The sequence below is a fragment of the Macaca fascicularis genome, chromosome 2 (assembly GCF_037993035.2).
Source record: "Macaca fascicularis isolate 582-1 chromosome 2, T2T-MFA8v1.1".
In the NCBI taxonomy this organism is placed as follows: Eukaryota; Metazoa; Chordata; class Mammalia; order Primates; family Cercopithecidae; genus Macaca; species Macaca fascicularis.
In genome coordinates, this window is record NC_088376.1 from 153,347,812 (window position 1) to 153,369,388 (window position 21,577).

General features: G+C 44.6%; 1 protein-coding gene across 29 annotated transcripts in view; it reads right to left on the reverse strand.

The window, feature by feature from the left end:
• The window catches only part of RBSN (rabenosyn, RAB effector), a 28,640-nt gene extending 9,924 nt beyond the window's left edge, over positions 1-18,716 (reverse strand). For 2 of the 29 annotated variants that reach the window (XM_005571700.4, XM_074033093.1), the window contains exons 1-10: positions 18,611-18,716; positions 17,722-17,877; positions 16,164-16,339; positions 15,603-15,917; positions 9,954-10,094; positions 5,781-5,881; positions 4,924-4,969; positions 4,659-4,820; positions 2,310-2,551; positions 650-720 (exon numbers count right to left, since the gene is read on the reverse strand). In XM_005571700.4, the coding sequence (XP_005571757.2) occupies positions 650-720; positions 2,310-2,551; positions 4,659-4,820; positions 4,924-4,969; positions 5,781-5,881; positions 9,954-10,094; positions 15,603-15,750 (911 nt within the window). In that variant the 5' untranslated portion in view covers positions 15,751-15,917; positions 16,164-16,339; positions 17,722-17,877; positions 18,611-18,716. Of the gene's footprint in view, positions 1-649; positions 721-2,309; positions 2,552-4,658; positions 4,821-4,923; positions 4,970-5,780; positions 5,882-9,953; positions 10,095-15,602; positions 15,918-16,163; positions 16,340-17,721; positions 17,878-18,515 lie in introns of all 29 variants that reach the window. The other 27 variants (XM_045385681.2, XM_074033075.1, XM_074033076.1 and 24 more) reach the window with 27 other exon arrangements.
• Between the last annotated feature and the right edge of the window lie 2,861 nt (positions 18,717-21,577).

The following is a 21,577-nucleotide window of genomic DNA, read 5'->3' on the forward strand; positions in this document are numbered from 1 at the left end:
ATATATATATATATATATTAGCTGGGCGTGGTGGTGTGTGCCTGTAGTCCCAGCTACTTGAGAGACTGAGGCAGGAGAATCACTTGAACCCGGGAGGTGGAGGTCGCAGTGAGCCAAGATCACGTCACTGCACTCCAGCCTGTCACCAGTGAGACTCTGTCTCAAAAACAAAAAAAAAAAGCAGATGTCAGGATACATTTGGCCCATGGGCTGCAGTCTGCCAGCCCCTGCTCTAATGGACATGCCTACTTTAAGCCCTGACACCTCAATGTGACACTCAAGTGGCATCTACCCAGGCATGAGCATGAGACCCACTGCCCTTCCTCTGCTCTGTCCAGATGCTGCACTCAGCAGCAGTACCTATTGTCTGAGGCCCTTCCCAAACCTGCTCAGTCAGAATAGCCAAGGTCAACTGAATGTGGCTGTCTTTTTACAAGCTCATGTGATGGTAACATGTACCCCACTAAAAGACAGACATGAAGGTGATTCTCTTCATAACAGCCAAAAGTGGAAAAAAACCAACTTCAGCTGGTCTCAGAAAAAAAGCACAGTTGAAGTTAAGATTTTCATTTTTGGCTACTGGAGAACTGACCTAAGATGCCAGAAAACAGTCACCACTGGATTAGAAAAACATAGATGAATAGCTTACTTTAATGATGCTGCCATCCTGATGTATTCTGGAGCTTTCTGGTCAACTTTCTCCATGCAAAGTCGTAATTTCTAAGAACAAAAACAAAGCGGTAAGTGGTATGCTCAAGATACAGAAAAGCCTACCCAGAAGCTGGGCTCCATCAATGGAGATATATAAATGTTCACTTTTCCAACATATTAATTGTTGTTATCAATTTCCTGATTTATAGACCTACTTTCCAAGCAGAAAATTTTGTAGGAAGGAAAGAAAGTGAGAATGGAGCTTCTGACCAGATGTTTTGTTTTGTTTTTTTTTTTGAGGAGTTTTGTTCTGTCACCCAAGCTGGAGTACAATGGCGTAATCTCAGCTCACTGCAACCTCTGCCTCCTGGACTCAAGTGATTCTCATGCCTCGGCCTCCTGAGTAGCTGGAATTACAGGTGCACCGCCACCACGCCCGGCTAATTTTTATATTTTTAGTAGAGACAAGGTTTTGCCATGTTGGCCAGGCTGGTCTTGAACTCCTGGCCTCAAGTGATGTGCCCACCTTGGCCTCCCAAAGTGCTGGGATTATAAGAGTGAGCCACCACACCCGGCCAGATGTTTTTGAGAGGAGTAAGGCTTCCAGGGCACAAGCCGAGGTGTCTACCAAGACAAAAAGGAATTAGCTGCTACTTTCTTTCTCTGCCAAGTGATGCCAGGCAACATTAGGAAACCAGCACAAGGCATTGCCAGGGCTCACTTCAAAAGAGGAAGTGGCACAAGCATAGTGGGTATTCACAGAAATGAGATACCAGGTCATGAACTCCACACAAAGGATGGAGAATGGCTACATCTGCAACCCAACATGGGGCTTAATTAACACCATTTCTAGTAGCCTGAGTATTTACACGGGGATTCCAGAAACACTGCCATTATGACCTGCAGAACTGCTAACAATGACTATTCAGTGGTCATCAGACAAAAATATATCTTCCTCTGTTCAGAATGTTGCACAAGCTGCTTCCTCTGCCTGGGCTGATCTCTTCCCTGCATCTTTTACTGCCTGCCCACCCAGTCCACCTGGCTAGTCCTCCTCAGCTCACAGGTCTCACCCGGCCATTAAGGGACCAAGCCAGTCTCACTCCCAGATAGTCTTTGCACACTATTTCCTCTCAGAGCATGCATCTAGTAGGGGGGCTGTGGGATCGCTCATAGTAATGACAGCTGAGGCATTTGGACAAACTTAGAAGGGGACACTCAGTAAACAGGTAAAGTCTGAAAACTTGTAGAACTTTCTAAAACTTGGAAAGTCTAACACTCCCAAGTGAGTTTCCCGGGATTCTTCTGGCCCACTGTTTATGAACATCTCTAGCTTCTGCTCTCCCCACCGAACCTGTCTACACCACGTGGCAACTGCCTTTCCTCCTCTTGCCTCTGGGCCACCAAAGCCTCCACCCTCCTGCTTTCAAGTAGCCAAGGAAGGCCACTTGAAACAAGTTTGCTGCAACACACCCAGGATGACTCTGACTCACACAGGGCCCTAGCTGGGAAATCATAACATGGGCCTTTAACAGGAACAACAAATAATTCAAACGAACAACTTCCCAAAGCATTCTCCAGAATCTGCAGGAGTGTACATAACAAACAGCCAAAATCTGCCTAAGAAATTAGACCCAAGACCAGACAGCGCGAATCACCTCGTAGAGCTTCACGATGTCGGGTGTGTGCTCCTTCTCATCAATCTGCTGCTCTCTCTTGAGCAGCGTGTCCTTGCAGTGTGTACAGCAGCGGATCCGGTCATCGTCCTTCTCATCCAGGACCGAGCTGACACTGCTCATGCTGCTGATGCTGCCTCGGCGGGAGCCATGGACACTGTTGGGTGACTGGCTGGGGCTGGTGTGGGTGCTCAGGGACTCCTTGCTGGCACTGGTGAGCTTGTCTGTAACCACAACACCAACAGGCAGCAATGACCCCCACAGCATCCAATTACCATACCCACGACCTCAAGGTGGCAGTCCACAGGTGTTTGATTTAGCGAGTAACAAGATCAGGCTCCAGCTGTGGGCAAGTACTGCCCCTCTGCCTTCCTGGTGTCAGACTCTGGTGGGAAAGGACTCCACTGCTGCCCCTCCAAATCCAAACAACCTTGCCTTTCCACCTGCCACTCTCTTCCATTTGCCTTGTGCCTCCAACACAACAAACATTCTCCCGGGAGATTTTCCTCCACAGCCTTCTCCCTATTCCCAAACATCTGGCTCCTATCCTCTCTGAATGGCAGGTCCTCCAGGAAAGCCTTTTCCAATTCCCTGAGGCAAAAACTATCCATCCTTCCCATCAGTTCCCACCACACTGCCCATTTTGGAGCACTTTCCATTCTTCTCCCTGTGTACAGTTACATGTACACCCCAGAGCTGCCCTAGGAACCTATGACTCTGTGGGTACAAACTGTGTCTTACTCACACTTGTACCCTTAACATATCCAGCAGGGCCACCCCACAGCAGCTGCCCAGTAAATGCTGGCTAAAGAGCTCAAGAGAAGAAAGATGAATAGTGTCCCAAAAAGGCTGCTTATAGTCTTATGTACATGAGACAGGGAGTTGGTCTCAGGGAGGAAGTATCAAGGTAAAGTGACCTGGTATATGTGAGAGTTGGACAGAAGAAGCATCTGTTTTTGTCCCCACATTATCCAGACACCCCATGGCCAACAGCATGCACAGTCAGCAGAACTCTCTAGTGTAAATTTATCCCAAACTTCCCAGAAGCCAATGAGATCATCTTCAGCAACTTCTACTCAGCTTGGTTGCAAAGTCCTGGAGGATCGGGTTCCACCTAAACTTTGTCCTCCACACACCCCCAACTATTCTATTTGCTCCTCTATTAACCTACCCTGGGCTTTCCAGAATTCCATGCCTTTGCTCCTGCTGTTCATTCTACCTAAAATGTCCTTTCTCCATCTCTTTTGCAATCCTACTCATCTTTTAAGGCTCTTTTCGAACATCACCTCCCAGCCCTAAGCATCCATGCTCTCACTGTCCCTGAACCCACAGCACTCAGCATCTCTCATATATATTAGTCTTTTCCATATGACAGTGAGTTGTGTGTGACTTATCCCACAGGAAGGGACTAGCCCACTGTTTATATTCAAGACCCTCTTCTCAAAATCACACTTGCCACTTCCAAGCAGAGCAGACAAAGAGTTGGTCAGCCTCTCCTGAGTGCCTGACACAATCTCTTTCATTGTACATCTCTCTTTAGAAAGCAATTATTTGTCAGTTTATGCCCCCTGCTAGACGCTAGACTCCTTGGGAGAATGAACAATGCCTTATAGGCTTATAGGCCAGAAATGGGCAAAAGATGACCTGTGAGCCAAGTCCAGCCTGCAGGCTGTTTCTATACGGCTCTCAAACTAAGTATAATTTTCACATTGCTATTTTATTTATTTATTTATTTTGAGATGGGAGTCTCACTCGGTCGCCCAGGATGGAGTGCAGTGGCTCAATCTCAGCTCACTGCAGCCTCCGCCTCCCAGGTTCAAGCAATTCTCCTGCTTCAGCCTCCTGAGTAGGTGGGACTACAGGCACATGCCACCACACCAGGCTAATTTTTGTATTTTTATAGAGACAGGATTTCAACATGTTGGACAGGCTGGTCTCAAACTCCTGACCTCAAGTGATCCACCTGCCTCGGCCTCCCAGAGTGCTGTGATTACAGGCGTGAGCCACTGTGCCCAGTCTAGTGTTCACATTTTTAAAAGGTTGTTTAAAGAAAGAAAAAGTGTCACAGCAACCATATGTGGCCCACAAAACTTAAATTTATCTACTATCTGATCCTTACAAAGTTTGCCAATCCCTGTTATAGACCACTGTATCCGCCCCTAGCATAGTACCTAGCCTGTAGTGGGTTTCACAGAATCAGCAACTTAATGAATGAAGATTCCCATGAGCCATTAATGTAACAAAAAGGTTCCACGGTCCCAGTGGTGATTAGCAAATAAGCTAGACCCAAAAGAAGATGAGGGTCCAGGGCCCCACCTCCAAGTCACCTACTTGCCAAGGGAAGGCTGATGAGCTCCATACACTTCTTGCACATAATAGACCCGCAGAGGCGGCAGTGGTGGCGGCGGTTCCGGATGCTGAACTTATTCCCACAGTCTGGACAGAAAGGGACATCCTGGTCGTTGACCCAAGGCACCACAGACTTTTCTATTGCTTTGGGAAGAGCAAACCAACAAGAAAGCAGGCCATTTTTAAAGAGAGCTTTGGTCAGGGAAAAAAGATAATAAGATGAATGTGAGCAAAGTTTTAAAGTTACCTCGAATCTTTGCAGATTCAGTATTTGTTCTGTCAAACGCAGTGAGCTGACAGGGAGAAAATATTGCCAAATGAAATTAACCAGGTGATGTATACATGCTCCACATTTTCCAATACATCAAGCAGGAAATTAGCACATTTGGATTTCTCAAGTCTCATCTGTCATCCCCAACTCCACAAAATCACAAAAGCAATTTCACATGGGACAGGGTATTAGTTTTACATCTAGAACCTACCTCCCTTCCTATGACCCACTTCTAATCTCTTTATTGTCAGTTACCCATTTTAGCAATAATCAGGGGTAGGCAAGGATGGGTAGGGGCAGTGACTGAAAGCAATGGAAAACTCTCCATTCTCCACAGTGCTCCTGGACCCTAAAACTGGCCACATATTTCTGCCTTACAAAGTACACATAAAGAACTGTACTTGTGGTTGCTACTATGCCCAGCACACAATCCAGGTTACATACAACAAGCACATCCAGATCAAAATACACCCGTGAGACCTGGTCACCGCTTGTTTGTTTGCCATCACACACTACACCTCACTGGGTGATTGTGCCTGGGACACCCAAAAGAAGAATGTGAAGGAAGAAAGGTTTTCTGGCACCTGAGTGGGATTCATAGGTGGGAAAAGGAAGCTGAGCATGTGGCAAATTTGTCAGCCTGGGCCATTCTCTTAAGGAATGCTGGCCCAGGCTAGAACTGTCCACCACATCCTCTGCACCTCTCTAGAGAAGGTTTCTCTGTCACCATCAGCTGTATATGATATACACAACACATGTGATAGAAATGTGATTATTTTTTCCCAGCAAATGTGTATTTGCAGAAAAAAATGTTTTAAGACAACAAAATTTACCTTCTCTAACCTGATTATTAATTTATTGACTTCCACAACATAGTGGTCAATTCTAGCAGCTCGGTGTTTTTTGAAGTCGGAAAGATGGCTTCTCACAGCACCTAGAGGGAAGGAAGGTAGGGAGACAAATGACTTATAGTTTCTCTGAGGGAGCCTCTCTACCTTGCCACTTATCCCAATGAATTTCAAAAGCAGGCTGGTCAACATAGCGAGACCCCGTCTCTCTCCAAAAAATAAAAAAATTAAAATAGCCAGGCATGGGCATGTACGCCTATAATCCCAGCTCCTTGGAAGGCCAAGGCGGGAAGATGGCTTGAGCTCAGGAGCTGGAGGCTTCAGTGAGTTATGATCCCACCACTGTACTCCAGCTTGGGTGACGGAGTGAGACCAATCTCAGAAAGAAAAAAAAAATTTCAAAAGCAAGTAAAAACTCTAGGATTTTAGAGTCGTACCAAAAATTAAAAAACCAGGAAAGCAAATGGAAGAAAATCTGCTGAATTGTTAACCGTGACCTTCGGAGGCCACCAAGTACCATATGAGAGACCTGAGAGTACAGTAGATAAAGAGCATGGACTCTGGAGTCAGCCTGTGCTCAAGTTTCAATTCTGCCACACACTGTGTAACCCTGGACAAATTACTTAACATCTCTGTAACTGTAAGAGTACTCAATTATCAAATGGATAATAACGGTATGTACTTCTCAGAGTTGTTACGATGATTAAGTAAGTTAAAATTTGTAAAGTCTTAACTGACTCTCATGCCAATGTTAAATAAACCGGGTGGTAACATTATGGGCGATTTAAAAATTTTTGAATTATCTTACTGTTTTATAATTTATAAATTTGATACAATATGGTTTTTCCTCAGGATAAAGACAATTCTCAAAATGGCCAAAAAAATGTAAATGCTAATAGATTCCCTTGTGGAAGCTAGTTAAGCTGATACCTTCCTCAGTACAGCAGCCAAAACCCAGGACAAATGTCTGCAACACAAAAAGCTTACTGTCCGAGTAACCTGAAATATCCCCTGCTCAGTCTCACCTGCTCCAGAAACATTGCCCTCAACCCTCCCGGCACTCAATGTATGTCTCCTTCCCAATGATCACCTATTCACTTATAAACTGTAGTGTAACAGAATGTCACATGCCATGCTTTTAAAAAAAAAATTTAATTGCCAAATAAAAACTGCATATATTCACCGTGTACAACATGTTTTGAAATATTTATACATTGGGAAATGGCTAAACTAGCTAATTACCATATGCATTACCTCATATACTTATCACTTTTTGTGGTGACAACACAAAGTCTACTCTCACTGACTTCCAAGAATACAAGATATTTTCATTAACTATAATCAGGCCAGGTGCAGTGGCTCATGCCTGTAATCCCAGCACTTTGGAAGGCCGAGGAGCGTGGAACATTTGAGGCCAGGAGTTCAAGACCAGTCTGACCAACATGGTGAAACCCTGTCTCTACCAAAAATACAAAAATTAGCTGGGCATGGTGGTGCACGCCTGTAGTCCCAGCTACTCAGGTTGCTGAGGCATGAGAATTGAACCCAGAGGCAAAGGTTGCAGTGAGCTAAGATCACAGCAGCACACTCCAGCCTCGGTGACAGAGGAAGACTCCATCTCAGAAAAGCAAACAAACAAAAAACTATAAATCAGCACCTTGTACAACAGATCTCTGGACTTATTCCTCCTGACTGAAATTTTGTATCCTTCGATCAGCATCTCCACGTTATACTCTTTCTATTTACTTATTTTTGAGACAGAGTCTCACCCTGTCATCCTGGTTGGAGTGCAGTGGCAAAATCTCTTGGCTCACTGCAATCCCCACCTCCCAGGTTCAAGCGATTCTCATGCCTCAGTCTCCCAAGTAACTTGGATTACACACATGTGCCACCATGCCCGGCTAATTTTTGTATTTTTAGTAGAGACAGAGTTTCACCACATTGGCCAAACTGGTCTCAAACTCCTGGCCTCATGTGATCTACCTGCCTTGGCCTCCCAAAGTGCTGGGATTACAGGTGAGCCACTGCACCTGGCCACACATGCTATACTCTTAACCATCCACATGTCTTTTCTACCCTAATCATACTCTAACATCTAATTAAACTTTAGTTTAGAATTCTTAGGGGTGACCATAAATATTAACTACTAAAATTTGCCATTCATTTAACCTACAATTCGTAACTTCAGTTACTGCAACTGGCAACTTAATCAGAAAATCCCTAGTAATCTCACATTGGCCATCATGAAACAAGGTATCACAAACAAGCTATCATAAATAAATATTAACTTACAAAATTTGCCATTCACTTGACCTTCTACAATTTGTGACTGTCTTCAGTTGCTGCAACTGGCAACTTAATCAGAAAATCACCCCAGTAATCTCACATGGGCAATCATGAAACAAAGCTAATAAGAATTCATGTGTCCAAAATTTCTCCTTCGTGTTTTGGATTGGCTTTCATATGTATCTCATAATTACATATGTATAGTATTATTCTTTTTTTTTTTTTGAGACAGAATCTCACTGTCACCCAGGCTGGAGGGCAATGGCGCAATCTTGGCCCACTGCAACCTCCGCCTCCTGGATTCAAGCAATTCTCCTGCCTCAGCCTCCTGAGTACCTGGGATTACAGGCATGTGCCACCATGCCTGGCTAAATTTTTTGTATTTTTAGTAGATACAGGGTGTCACCATATTGGCCAGGCTGGTCTTGAACTCCTGACCTTGTGATCCACCCGCCTCAACCTCCCAAAGTGCTGGGGAATTACAGGCGTGAGCCACCACGCCCGGCTGTATAGTATTATTTTTAAAGCAATTTTCTCCATTCTCCAATACAGTAGCAAATAGCCACAAGTGGACATAGAACACTTAAAATGTAGTTAGTGTGTGGTACAGAAGTGACTTTTAATTTTATTTCATTTTAATCTATTTAAACTAAGTAGCCCATGACTGGTGGCTACTGAATGGACAGCACAGTTGTAGGACTTTTCTTATTCAAAGAGACATCTTCTATAACGGCACTAAAAAGGTACAGTAGATAAGCCTGGGTGAATTTCGCTTTCCTTCTCAGAGCTCCAGTTTCCTCATCTATAAATGGGAAAAAGGATCATTACTTCACAAGGCTTTTGTGAAAGGTGAACAAGATCATAAACATGAAAATTTAATAAATCACAAGGGAATAATTAATAAAGGAATAATTACCCATTTCATGGACAGAAAATATTTTATTATATTAATGACTGTTATCATTAGATGGTTAAAGGATATGTAGGCAAGTATAGTAGCTCACGCCTGTAATCCCATCACTCTGGGAGGCTGAGATGGGCAGGTCACTTGAGCCCAGGAGTTCGAGACCAGCCTGGGCAAAAAAGGACCCTGTTTCTACAAAAAATACAAAAATTAGCGAGGTGTGATGGTGTGCACCAGTAGCCTCAGCTACTGAGGAGGATCACTTGAGCCTGGAATGCAGTGAGCCATGATGGAGACCTGGACTCCAGCCTGGGCGACCCAGTGAGTCTCTGTCTCAAAAAAAACCACAAAAAAACAAAAACACAGATATGTAAGATTAGATAGTTCAACTAAGTGTGTGTGGCATGATAAATAGGTTTATTGAGATATAATTCACATACATACACCATTTAAAGCAAATTCAGTGGTTTTTAGGATTTTAAGAGTTGTACAATCATCACAATAAATTTTAGAGAATTTTTATCATCCCAGAAACGTGAAAGTAGGTAGATGGTACTATAATTATTCAAAAAAGTAAGCTGCATAACCCAGTGCTTGTCACTGGGCAGATAATGTCCTATGTGAGAGGAAAGATTCGTTAATGGACTCTGTGCCTAGGCTGATGTCCGAGAGATATGGATTCATACCCCACTTCTGCAGTTTACTCACTGTTTGTCCCTGGGCAGGTTCTCATGAGGTGCAGTGAAGATCTAACGAGACCACGGGTATAAAGCATTTAATGTAATGCCTAACGCAAAGTGGATGCTCAGCTGGTTCTCTTCCATTTTCTCCCCTCAACAAGGGCATAAGGTCCATTAGAAGCTTAGACCATTATGGTTTACTGATGCCTCCTCAACTTTTAAAACTTTACCTAGAACATAGCAGATGCTCAATAACCACTTGCTGAATGAATAAATGAATTTTCTTACCAAGCTCCTGGGGTTCCCACATGTAAGGATCAACCCCTCCATAGCTGAAAGACTCATATCCTTGGGTCCCTGATTCTGCTCGATCATCCCCTTCTCGTTTCAACAACCTGTCCTTTGCTTTCTTAGCCTTCTGGACAAGACCTTGAAAAATGGAACAAATAATCCAAATGAACCATGAAGAATGCCCAGTAAAGAGTCAAAAGAAATCTCAAAAAACAAGAGTTAACAAAATAATTATCATTTGTTTAAAAATGCACCAGAAATATTCAGATCCCAAGTAAAATGCAGGAACAAGCACACAAACACTATACTACAAATACCACAGAGCAATACATTGGTTAGTCAGTATTAGCATTAAATTGGTTTAGGTGGCCGAAATATGGGCTAAATTACTGCTCATTGCCAAACTTAAGAGCACAATTAAATAAAAGTGCTAAAATCAAATTTGATGAGGAAAACAGGGTGATGGAAGTGTTTTCTTCTTTATCTTAATTGGAGTGGTGGTTAAGTGGGTATATACATTTTTTAAAACTTTTTGAATTGGGCCAGGCACAGTGGCTCACACCTGTAATCCCACAAGGGAGGCGAATTACTTGAGTCCAGGAATTCAAGCCAGCTTGGGCAACATGACAAAACCCCATCTCTACTAAAAATACAAAAAACTAGCTGGCTGTGGTGGTATGCACCTGTAGTCCCAGCTACTTGGGAGGCTGAGGTGGGAGAATCACCTGAGCCCAGGAGGTCGAGGCTGCAGTGAGCTGAGATTGTGCCACTGCACTCCAGCCTGGGCAACCAGAATGAGATCCTGTCACCAAAAAAAAAAAAAAAAGAAAGAAAAAAAATTTAAAATAAAATAAAAGTGTACACTTAAAAACTATACCTCAATTAAAATAAAGTTTTTTAAAAACCAAGTCCTATAGTACTAATTAATTTACCCCAGAAACTCATGAGTAAATTTTTCTCATTTACCTCCAGGATGGGATTCAGCTAAACCTCCATCCCTGGACTGGTGTTCCCCATAGGCTTAACCGGACACAGAGTTCTTCCTTCCCCACTACTGCCCACGCACTTATTGAATGCATGTGAGAATATTTGCAAAAAGCTTCAAGAAACAGATATAACATCTACAACATAACACAAACAGAACCAGATTTGGTAAGAAGAGAAAATGAACATTTCCTATATTTAGACCTTGTATGTACCAGGCACAATGCAAAGTGCTTGCAAATACATCATGCCAGTTCATGCTCACAATGTTATAAGGCAGGTGACAGCCCTACTTACAAATGAGGAAACGACGTCAAAGACAGGGAAGAACTTGCTTCACCCAAGATCACAGAGCTTACAGATAACAGCAGGGCTGGAAGTAGACACCTCATGTGTCTGAAATGAGAGCTCCAGCTCTCCCCAGCTAGTGCTGATTCACAAACTATGCCTCTGCAGAACATGGGTTCTGCCACCTGTGCTGGTGAAGAGAACCACCTGTTAAACTGAACAGTCAGCTGGCGGGGGCAAAAAAAGAATTCTCAGTTCTAAGTCGCTCTCGCTCTCTCATGAATGTTCTTTAATCTTGGATGAATGCTACCCCTTTCTTCTACCAGAATCTAGTAGAAAATATCAGACTGAATATAAAATGATATCATTACTTTTACCTTTTATTTATTTATTTTTTAGAGACAGGGTCTCGCTCTGTCACCCAGGCTGGAGTACAGTGGCACAATCATAGCTCACTGCAGCCTTGATCTCCTGGGCTCAAGCGATCCTCTTGCCTCAGTCTCCTAAGTAGCTGGGGATCACAGGTGTGCACCACCATAACTAGGTAATTTAAAAAAAAATTTTTTTTTTGGAGAGATATTGCCTAGGCTCACAGGCAGAGGGTGAGATTGATAAGAATACACTCGTCTTCTTTTAATACAGTCAAGCCAATAAGCAAACTTTCTGATTATTGGTCACTGTGGGACAGCTTTGTCCAAACTGGAAAAATACCAAAACAAAAGGACATCCTTTAAAATGCACTAAAGTAGTTTTTTTTTTAAGACAGTTTCACTCTTGTCACCCAAGCTGGAGTGCAATGGCAGCTATCTCAGCTCACTGCAACCTCTGACTCCCAGGGGTTCAAGGGATGCTCCTGCCTCAGTCTCCCAAGCAGCTGGGATTACAGGCATATGCCAACACACCCAGCTAATTTTTGTATTTTTTTTGTAGAGACGGGGTTTCACCACATTGGCCAGGCTGGTCTCAAACTCCTGGCCTCAGGTGATCCACCCACCTCAGCCTCCCAAAGTGCTGGGATTAAAGGCATGAGCCACTGTCCCTGGCCTAAAGTAGTCTTTTCTAGTAACAGGGGAGAGGAAACTGCCTGATGTGAACAAAGGGTCTAGCAAACAGGAATGTGAGTTAGCAAATAACAATTCATTTTTGCAAACAAGACTAGAGTATCAGGTTAAACAGGCAATCTATACCATTAACCACATTAGGAGACAGCAAAACTACCTGGCAATCTTCCCAGAATGGACATGGCCCTTCCACAGGAGGTCAATTAAGAATAATCCCATATATTTTTAAAAACAATAACAAAGCAAGAAGCCACAGTCAATTTTCAGCTATCTTTTCTTCTACTTACTGAAAATGGGCTAAACTGGAGCTGAACCAGGACTGGGTTTCGAATCCACAAACTTTTTCCTAATGACTAGTCTATCTTTTCTTTTTTGAACTGCCCCTAAAAACTAATACTAAGGTTCACTCTTTTGGCTTTAACTTTTCACTTGCCTAAAACTAACCATGTCATAACATTTCTAAGAATCAAAAGACCAAATGGAGAGGTAATCTGCTTTCTAAAGGGCTTTTCAAAAAACCTTTCATGTCAATCCTTAAAACTTTACTTTCCTGATTCTGAAATGCAGAAAACTGCAACATAATCAAGAATTCCTTTCTAACTAAAGATATGATCATTAGTAGTACTAGAGGTAGAGATGCAGGGGGTAAGGCAGGGTGGGAGATAAAGGGAAAACCAAGAGGATCTTTTCTTTCTTTTTTTTGAGACAGTTTCACTCTGTTGCTCAGGCTAGAATGTGACAGCCTTGATCTCCCAAGCTGAAGCGATCCTCCCACCTCAGCCTCCTGGGTAATTGGGACTACCAGTGCGTGCCACTATGACTGGCTAATTTTTTTAAATAATTTTTTTGTAGAGATGGTCTCGCTATGTTGCCCAGTCTGGTCTCCTGGGCTCAAGCAATCCTCCTGCCTTGGCCTCCCAAAGTACTAGAATTACAGGCATGAGCCACTGCACCTGGCTGAAGTAACTTTATTTTGTTTTTTGTTTTTGAGTCAAAGTTTCACTCTGCTGCCCAGGCTGGAGTGCAGTGGCATAATCATGGCTCACTGCAGCTTCAACCTTCTGGGCTCAAGGGATCCTTCTGCTTCAGCCTCCCAAGTGGCTAGGACTACAAGTGCATGTCATCATACCCAGCTAACTAAAAAAAAAAATTTTTTTTTCTCTTTTTTTTTTTTTGGTACAGACAAGATCTATGTTGCCCAGGCTGTTCTCAAACTCCTAAGCTGAAGCGATCCTCCCGCCATGGCCTCCCAAAGCGCTGGGATTACAGGTGTGAGTCACTGTGCCCAGCCAAGGATCCTTTCAAGTTTCTTTCACAAGGCACAAAATTTCCATTCTATTTAGTATTCCTTAAATAGATTCCCGTATCTGTATTCTCTAAATAACCTTAAACACTCTTCCTCTTAAAAAAGGGTCAGTGAAGGAATCGGGGAACATTCTCTAACCTCTCTACCTACTGGCATCACCAGTTTTAGCAATGGCATTGTATATGACTTAGTTCAGCTGACACCAAGACTGGAAGCTAGTTGAAAATGATGGAGGCTCTTCCTTTGGTTGGCAAAGGAAACTTACATAATCAGGTTTTTCAGTTTTGTTTTTGCTTCATTTCCTCCAGGAAGCTGCAATGCACGCTGTGATTGAAACACGGGGCCTCTCACCCTGTGATGTCACATGCAAACAGCAGCACTGGACATAGAGATGACAGAAGACCTACATTCCAGGCCTAGCTCTGCAATTCCTGTGTGACCGTGGATAAGTAACTCAACATCTCTTGAGCCTCACTTCACTTACTATCTATAAAATAAGACCAATCACCTTCTTGCAGAGTTGTTAGGAGAGTCAGATGAAATAATAATGTCTGTGAAATAAACTCTAAAAACTATAAAGCACAGCATTTTTTTCCCCTCCTAATAGTTTTGGCTCTGCTCTACAGCCTCTACAGCCAGAAGCCACCTCATCCACCATAGCCCTCAGGATTTCAGAAATGTTTGCCTTTGTTGTTTTTGGATAGAAGTTGCAACTGTTTATACTTTTAGAAACTCTTTTTTACTGAACAGAAAAGTGAGATAGAGTGGGACTCTAGGGACAACTATGTGATTACAAAGTACATATGAGTCACCTGTCAGAAAGCCAAAGCACACTTAGAAATACATGGTCATTCCTTTCTTTCCCTCCCAATAAAGACTGTGAATACAGCATCCAGAACTTTTTAATCTCATGGCCTTCAGAAATGCTGCCAGCTATGAGAAGCAAGTTAGCTGAAAACTACAAAAATAAGTTCCAGAGGAGCAGCATCTTTGTTGTGTGTGTGTGTGTGTGTGTGTGTGTGTGTGTGTGTGTGTGTGTGTGTAAAAGGGTCTCTCTCTCTCTGTTGCCCAGGCAACAGTGGCACGATCATCACTCACTACAGCCTTGCCCTCCCTGGGCTCAAGCGATCCTCCTACCTCAGTCTCCTGAGTAGCTGGGGCAACAGGCGTGCACCATCACATCCGGCTAGTTTTTTTTTTAATTTTTTTGTGAGGTGGGTTTCGCGATGTTGCCCAGGCTGGTCTTGAACTCCTGAGCTCAAGTGATCCACCCACACTGGCCTCCCAAAGTGCTGGGAATAGAAACATAAGCCACTGTGCCCGCCCAGAGGAGAAGCATCTTATCTGGAGGTTAGAATTTGATGTCCAGGAAATACAATAAACATATGTATAGTCAAAACTACCTTTGAAAAATTCTTTCCACAACTCTCTCAGATCTGAGCTCTTGGAAGCTCAAAAACCAAGGTTTTCAGATTGTTTCTTTTGTTTTTCAACTACGACCTTCCTTTTTCTGGGCTACAGAGGGCAAGATACCAGTTGGGGAAGGAAGGATGGTGGGTAGGCTTAAATTTGTGACAGGTAAAATGGGTGCATAATGTGCCTCCATCATCATAGCAAAGGAAGAAATTCCTCTCCAAATTCTATTAGGCTAGTAGTTAGAGAATAGTCAAGCCAGATCACAGCAATTACATTTACTAGATTCAAAGTCAAACTGTGTTTCACTGAGTGGTTTTAGATAAGTTATCTAATCTCTTTGTGTCTGGTGCAAAATGTGGCTCACAGCCACACAGTTATTGTGAGGATTAAATGAAATAAACAGGGAGACTCTGAAAATGCCTGGCACATGACAAACACTAGTCATTTGTTTGCTACTACTGTTATCATATTCCCGTGGCAACACTGAAGCTGATGAGAACTATCCCGTGAGTTAAAGCTCTCAATGACAGCAGGGTATAGGCAAGGTCCTATATAGTATATATATGACCCAGCAAGGTCCTTGCCTCTTACTTTTAATTTGCCCTTTGACATCACGGTCTTCGCCCGAGTGTTCTTCCTCATAATGTGAGTGAAGCTGATAGAAAGACTGCAGATCCTTCAGGCACAGAGGGCAGAGGAAGCCCTCCCTCACTTCCCCTGGGTCATCCAGAGAAGCCATGGCGGTGCCGCTCTCAACCCTAGGAAGGCAGGGATCTCATGCCAAGAGTCAGCTTGATTCCTCCCAAGGAATCATAGTTCCCGCAGCATTAGCTTAAGTAGCACACAGACGGTGAGGAAGTAGCCTCATGGCCCTGAATGAGGTTTCCTCTCTGGAGTAGGAGGAGCCTAAGAAAGAAAAGAAGAAGGGAAAAAAGCCAATTCAGGCAAACTGGTAGCAATTGAGTATTTTCTTCATTCTTTTCACAGTTCAACAGGGTACTTAATGTTTGTTCAGTGCAAGTTTGAGAAAACAAACTCTTTCTCAAATCCTTAGACCAAGCAAGCTGCAAAACCTAAGACGTGAAAACATCACTGGACAACAACAACTCAATTAAGTGGGAAACACAGATTCTTGAAATAAGCAAATAATACCTTGGCAATTCTCTTACATTCATTCCAAATGACCCAACTTCGTAATTCATATGCCACTTTAGCCACTGGGGGAATGTCTGAAGTACTTATCAACAAGCAGAAGTTTTTACTTGATGCTGTTTACTTTGATTGTTTATTCAACCACATATATTAAGTTCTTGATACTTGTAAGACACCTGTGTTAGAAATGCAAAGATGAAGACATAGTATCTCCCATAAAAACATAAAAAAAAACAAAATTCCTAACGTCAGTTAAAGAGAAACATTAGAAACCTACTAGTCAAAAAGAAAAAATTTATATTTGTGGAGCACTTATCTCTAATGGGCTTACTAGATTTTTTTTTTTAAGAGACAGCATCTTGCTCTGTCACCTAGTGAGCTATAATTGCTCACAACAGCCTCGACTTTTGGATTCAAGTGATCCTCCTGCCTCAGCCTCCCAAGAAGCTGGGACTACAGAAGTGTGCCATCACACCCAGCTAGTTTTTAAATTATTTATAGAAACAGGTTCTTTCTGTGTTTCCCAGGCGGGTCTCTAACTCCTGGCCTCAAGCAATCCTCCTGCCTGAGCCTCCCAAACTGCTGAGATTACAGGTGTGAGCCACTGCACCCTGACAGATCTTATAAGCCAGTAAGTGACAGTTAAGTAGCAAACCTGATGTTCTCACTGCTTCAAAAATAAAAGGCTGGCCAGGCATGGTGGCTCATGCCTATAATCCCAGCACTTTGGAAGGCCAAGGCAGGCAGATCACCTGAGGTCAGGGGTTCAAGACCAGCCTGGCCAACATGGTGAAATCCCATCTCTACTAAAAATACAAAAATTAGCCAGTAGGCGCCTGTAATCCTAGCTAGTGGGGGGACTGAGGCAGGAGAAATGCTTGAACCCAGGAGGCAGAAGTTGCAGTGAGCTGACATCACGCCATTGCACTCCAGCCTGGGCAACAAGAGCGAAACTCTGTCTCAAAAAAGTAAGTAAATAAATAAATAAAAGGCTTTGGTGTCTAAACATTTCAGGGCTTAATAAGTTACATTCTCTGTCTTACTGGCCCATGGCAAAGTCACTTCCAATGTCACCTCATCAAGACTCTCAGTCACAAGAGAAATTGAGACAAAACCATTCCACAAAAGCAGAGAAATTTCTCCCCAAGAACCTGGGGCTACAAGCCACAGTATATAGTGAGGGGGGGTGTGTGACCCTCAGCTTTGGATGGACTGTAGAAGACCACTGAGGAGGGACTGCCTGGTCCTCAAAGCTGAAGGGTGGCAGCAACTCAGAAAATAAACAAATGAGACACCAGGACCCTATTTTTCCCCTCTAGTTAAGAAACCCAGTGACTTCATACATTTTCCACTGAAATATAGTAGCTCTAGGTCTGGCCTCTTCCCTCCCCAGCCAGTGGTTCATCTAATGCTGACTGTGACAGCACCCTTTCTTCCCATGCACTCACCCCAAACGACCACAAATCAAACACAAAGCCCACCACATCCATGCCACAAAACCACCCTTCACGCCTCAGCCCAAACCCAAACCTCACTTCCTCAAAGAAATGCCCCTTACTCAGAGCATCAGAATGGACTTCTCCTTCACAGCACTCATCTCAATTTATAACCGCAGGTACATACGTGAAGTGACCAAGTAAGACTGAAAAATCTGGGAGGGCACAAACTCTGTATGTTTTCCCCTTCGCCGTCTCCCCAAGGTTTAGCACAGTACCTGGCACACACAATGAAGAAGCACAATAAAGCTCCATGAAAGAACGAACAAATGAATGAACTCCAAAATCATATAACTAAGCATACACCATAAAGAAACCACCGAATCGGACCCCACAACCGTAACTGAACACATACGCAAGCCCCTTGCACTCTTAAATCACGTAAAAAGTAAAAAACAAAAACCTACATGTTCTGCAACCGTACATCCAGCACGAATGTCACCCCGCCACATGCCGCATCGACGACATATCCCACAGCCGCACTCAACCCGCCCTCACGACCGCACACAACCACAACCCACGTCACACGATTATACACACGTCGCATGACCACACACAACACGAACGACTCAACCCCGTGGAGCAGACATGACAACGTCACACACGGCACAGACACCACACAAAACACTCCAAACATCTCTACACGAACTCAGAACACAAACGCTTCAGCTTTACACAACCAGAGAATCAAACAACCGCTCGGGAGACAAGCACCCACCCACTCCCCCCACAGCTGCACAACGAAACCCAAGTGTATATGCCCCGCGTAACCGCACAGGGCCCAATCATCACAAGCACACACAAGCGAAACGCACGGCCTGAAAGCCGCATCTCCCATCTCTCACGTCACACCCACCACAATCACACACGGTCCACACCCACAGGGCCCGCCCATCTCCGTTCTGGAGGAGTCGTGTCCCCGTCCCTCAGACTAGGCCTGACCCTCTGTACCCGGCCGGGCTCCTGCGGACACGCAGGCCTGTCCCGTCCTCGGGCCAGGGCCTCCACCGTCCCTTACACAGCCGCGGCCGCCATCTCCATCGGTCGCTCGGAACTCGGCAGGTGCGCCTGCGGCGGCGACGAAACTGGAAGACAGGCTAGTAAACGCCTGTCGAGCGCCGAGTCTTCGAGGCAGCGAAAAGGGCGGATACGGATTCGAATCGTGGAGGGCGGTCCGGCGGCTTCTGCGCAGGCGCTTTCCGAAAGAGGGCGGGGACGGGGGCGGGGAGAGGAGGTGGGACGTGGTAATTTTGTGCGGTTCTTATGTCTCGGATTCCAATCTAGCAGCGCGTCAAAGCCAGCCACTGGCTCGGCACCCCATTGTACAGCTGGGAAAGCTGAGGCCGGTAGATCTTTGGCTCTTGACCAATATGCACAAAGAATAAGGCAGCCAAGGAGTCAAAGTTTCTGAGAGCTGGAGACAGAAAAAATATTCAGGGGACGTGGAGGCGGTGGAAAGTCCTAGAATAGAACCACATGAGAGTGGAGACTTGGTATGAGAAGGTGTATCCTGGGGGCGTACAGCATGGCCAAACCTGTGGAAAAGATGGCATTTTCAAAAGGCAGGACGATTGATCAGCCAGGACCTACCCCGTGCCTGCGCTGTGCTGGGTACCATGGGGTATAGAGAGTCAAAACCTCATCCCAGTACCGGAGACCTATTTGCTTTGTGCCCTGCACACGTTCTGGACCTTAGCAATGGCCAGGCTCCAGGAGGAAGAGCTGCAGAGAACGATGGGACGATTGGACGATCCTGGGCCTCCGTTTACATCCCTGCAGTGTTACTGGCCCTCTTTTACAGAAGTAAAATGGGGATAATAATGATAGTCTCCGCCCCACAGGGTTGTGAAGATTGAGGTAATTGCACGGTAGGGGGGGTGTCCTGCATACTGGCTTTGCCCGTCTCACTTTCCCTGCCTCCAAAGAGTCTTCCCCACCTGGTCTCTGGACAGGAGCACTGCGCCTTCATCACCTTCCATTTAAGGACATGGGGCTCCGAATTGGGAGAGCATTGAGTTTTTGGAAGGCAATCACCAGTGAAAGGGCAGGGAACTAGGGGGTCTAGAGATCTACGTTCTAGCCCTTACTTTGTGGCTTTGAACAGGTCCTTTCCCCTTTCTTGGCCTGAGTTCTCCCATCTGTACAGAAGAAATTGGCGCCAGTGACTTAGCCTTTTCTCTCAATCTGATGGTCAATTTTTTTTAACGTTACAATGTCGGCAGAAGCGAATAATGACTTCTGTTTGTTTACTGATACAGACAAGGAAGAGGTTTCCTAACCTGACAGAAGCGAAGCTACATGCCCAACTCCCCGTGTCCATCACTAGCTTCTGCCTTAGGTCCCCAAAACGAGGACTTTGGGAGTAAAACCACCCTCTTGAAAGTCTGAGGCCACAGAGGTCCCAGAACGAGCCACACTTACAGGCAGGACTACGTTTTGGGTCGGGCAATGAACGTTTATTAAACCATCACGATTTTTGCTTGTCATTTTATCATTTACAAAAAAACATCATATTTGGTTGGGCCCGGTGGCTCACGCCTGTAATCCCAGCACTTTGGGAGGCCGAGGTGGGCAGATAACTTGAGGTCAGGAGTTCAAGACCAGCCTGGCCAACATGGTGAAACCCCATCTCTACCAAAATATAAAACATTAGCCGGGTATGGTGTCGCATGCCTGTAATCCCAGCTACTCAGGAGGTTGAGGCAGGAGAATCGCTTGAACCTGGGAGGCGGAGATTGCAGGGAGCTGAGATCATACCACTGCACTCCAACCTGGGTGACAAAGTGAAACTCCGCCTCAAAAAAAAAAAAAAAAGAAAAAAATAAAGAAAGAAAAGAAAAGAAAAAAACATCATATTCATCATTTCATTTGCTCAAAAAAGCAATAGCAATGTGGCCTCACCTTGTAAGTTAATTCTGGAAATCACAATGGATTGAGCACTGCTCTTGATATTGTTAATGATAATCACAAAGACTTTCCTATATGCTTCACACTTCATCAAAAGTACTTTCTTTAATCCTTTAGGCAACTCTGACTATTTCCAGTTTGATAATAATAATGGGCCGGGCGCGGTGGCTCAAGCCTGTAATCCCAGCACTTTGGGAGGCCGAGACGGGCGGATCACAAGGTCAGGAGATCGAGTCGAGACCATCCTGGCTAACACGGTGAAACCCCGTCTCTACTAAAGTACAAAAAAAAAAATTAGCCGGGCGAGGTGGCGGGCGCCTGTAGTCCCAGCTACTCGGGAGGCTGAGGCAGGAGAATGGCATGAACCCGGGGGGCGGGGCTTGCAGTGAGCTGAGATCCGGCCACTGCACTCCAGCCTGGGCGACAGAGCCAGACTCCGTCTCAAAAAAAAAATAATAATAATAATAATAATAATGACTAATATTTACTGAGGGATTTGTACACGCCAGACACTGTTCTATGTGCTTTCCATATCTTAACTCATTTCATTCTCACACAACTCAATGATGTAGAAACTGTACAAAATGTAATATTATTCCCATTTTATAGAAGGGAAGCTGAGGCACAGAGAGGTTAGGTGACTTGCCCAAGGTCACCAGCTGGTGAGCCTTGAACCCAGAGTCACCTTGCCTTGAGGCTTTCACAATCCCCACTTTTCCTTCCTCTGTGACATGCTGATAGACTTCCTGTACCTCCTCAGCCTCCTCCAGCCACCACTCCTGTACTGGGCATAGAGAGGGGATGTAAGCCAATTAGTTCAAAACAGAAGTATGCATGTGCACACAGATGCTATGGTGTCAGAGGAGAGACCAGCAGAGTCCCCCGCAGGAATTCAGGAAAGGGTTCCCATAAGCGGGCAGCACGTGAGCATGGTCCCTGGTCCTCGGGTAGAAACGATTAGGAAGGGCCTTCCAGGCCAGGGGAACCGCATATGCAAAGGCATAGTTATGG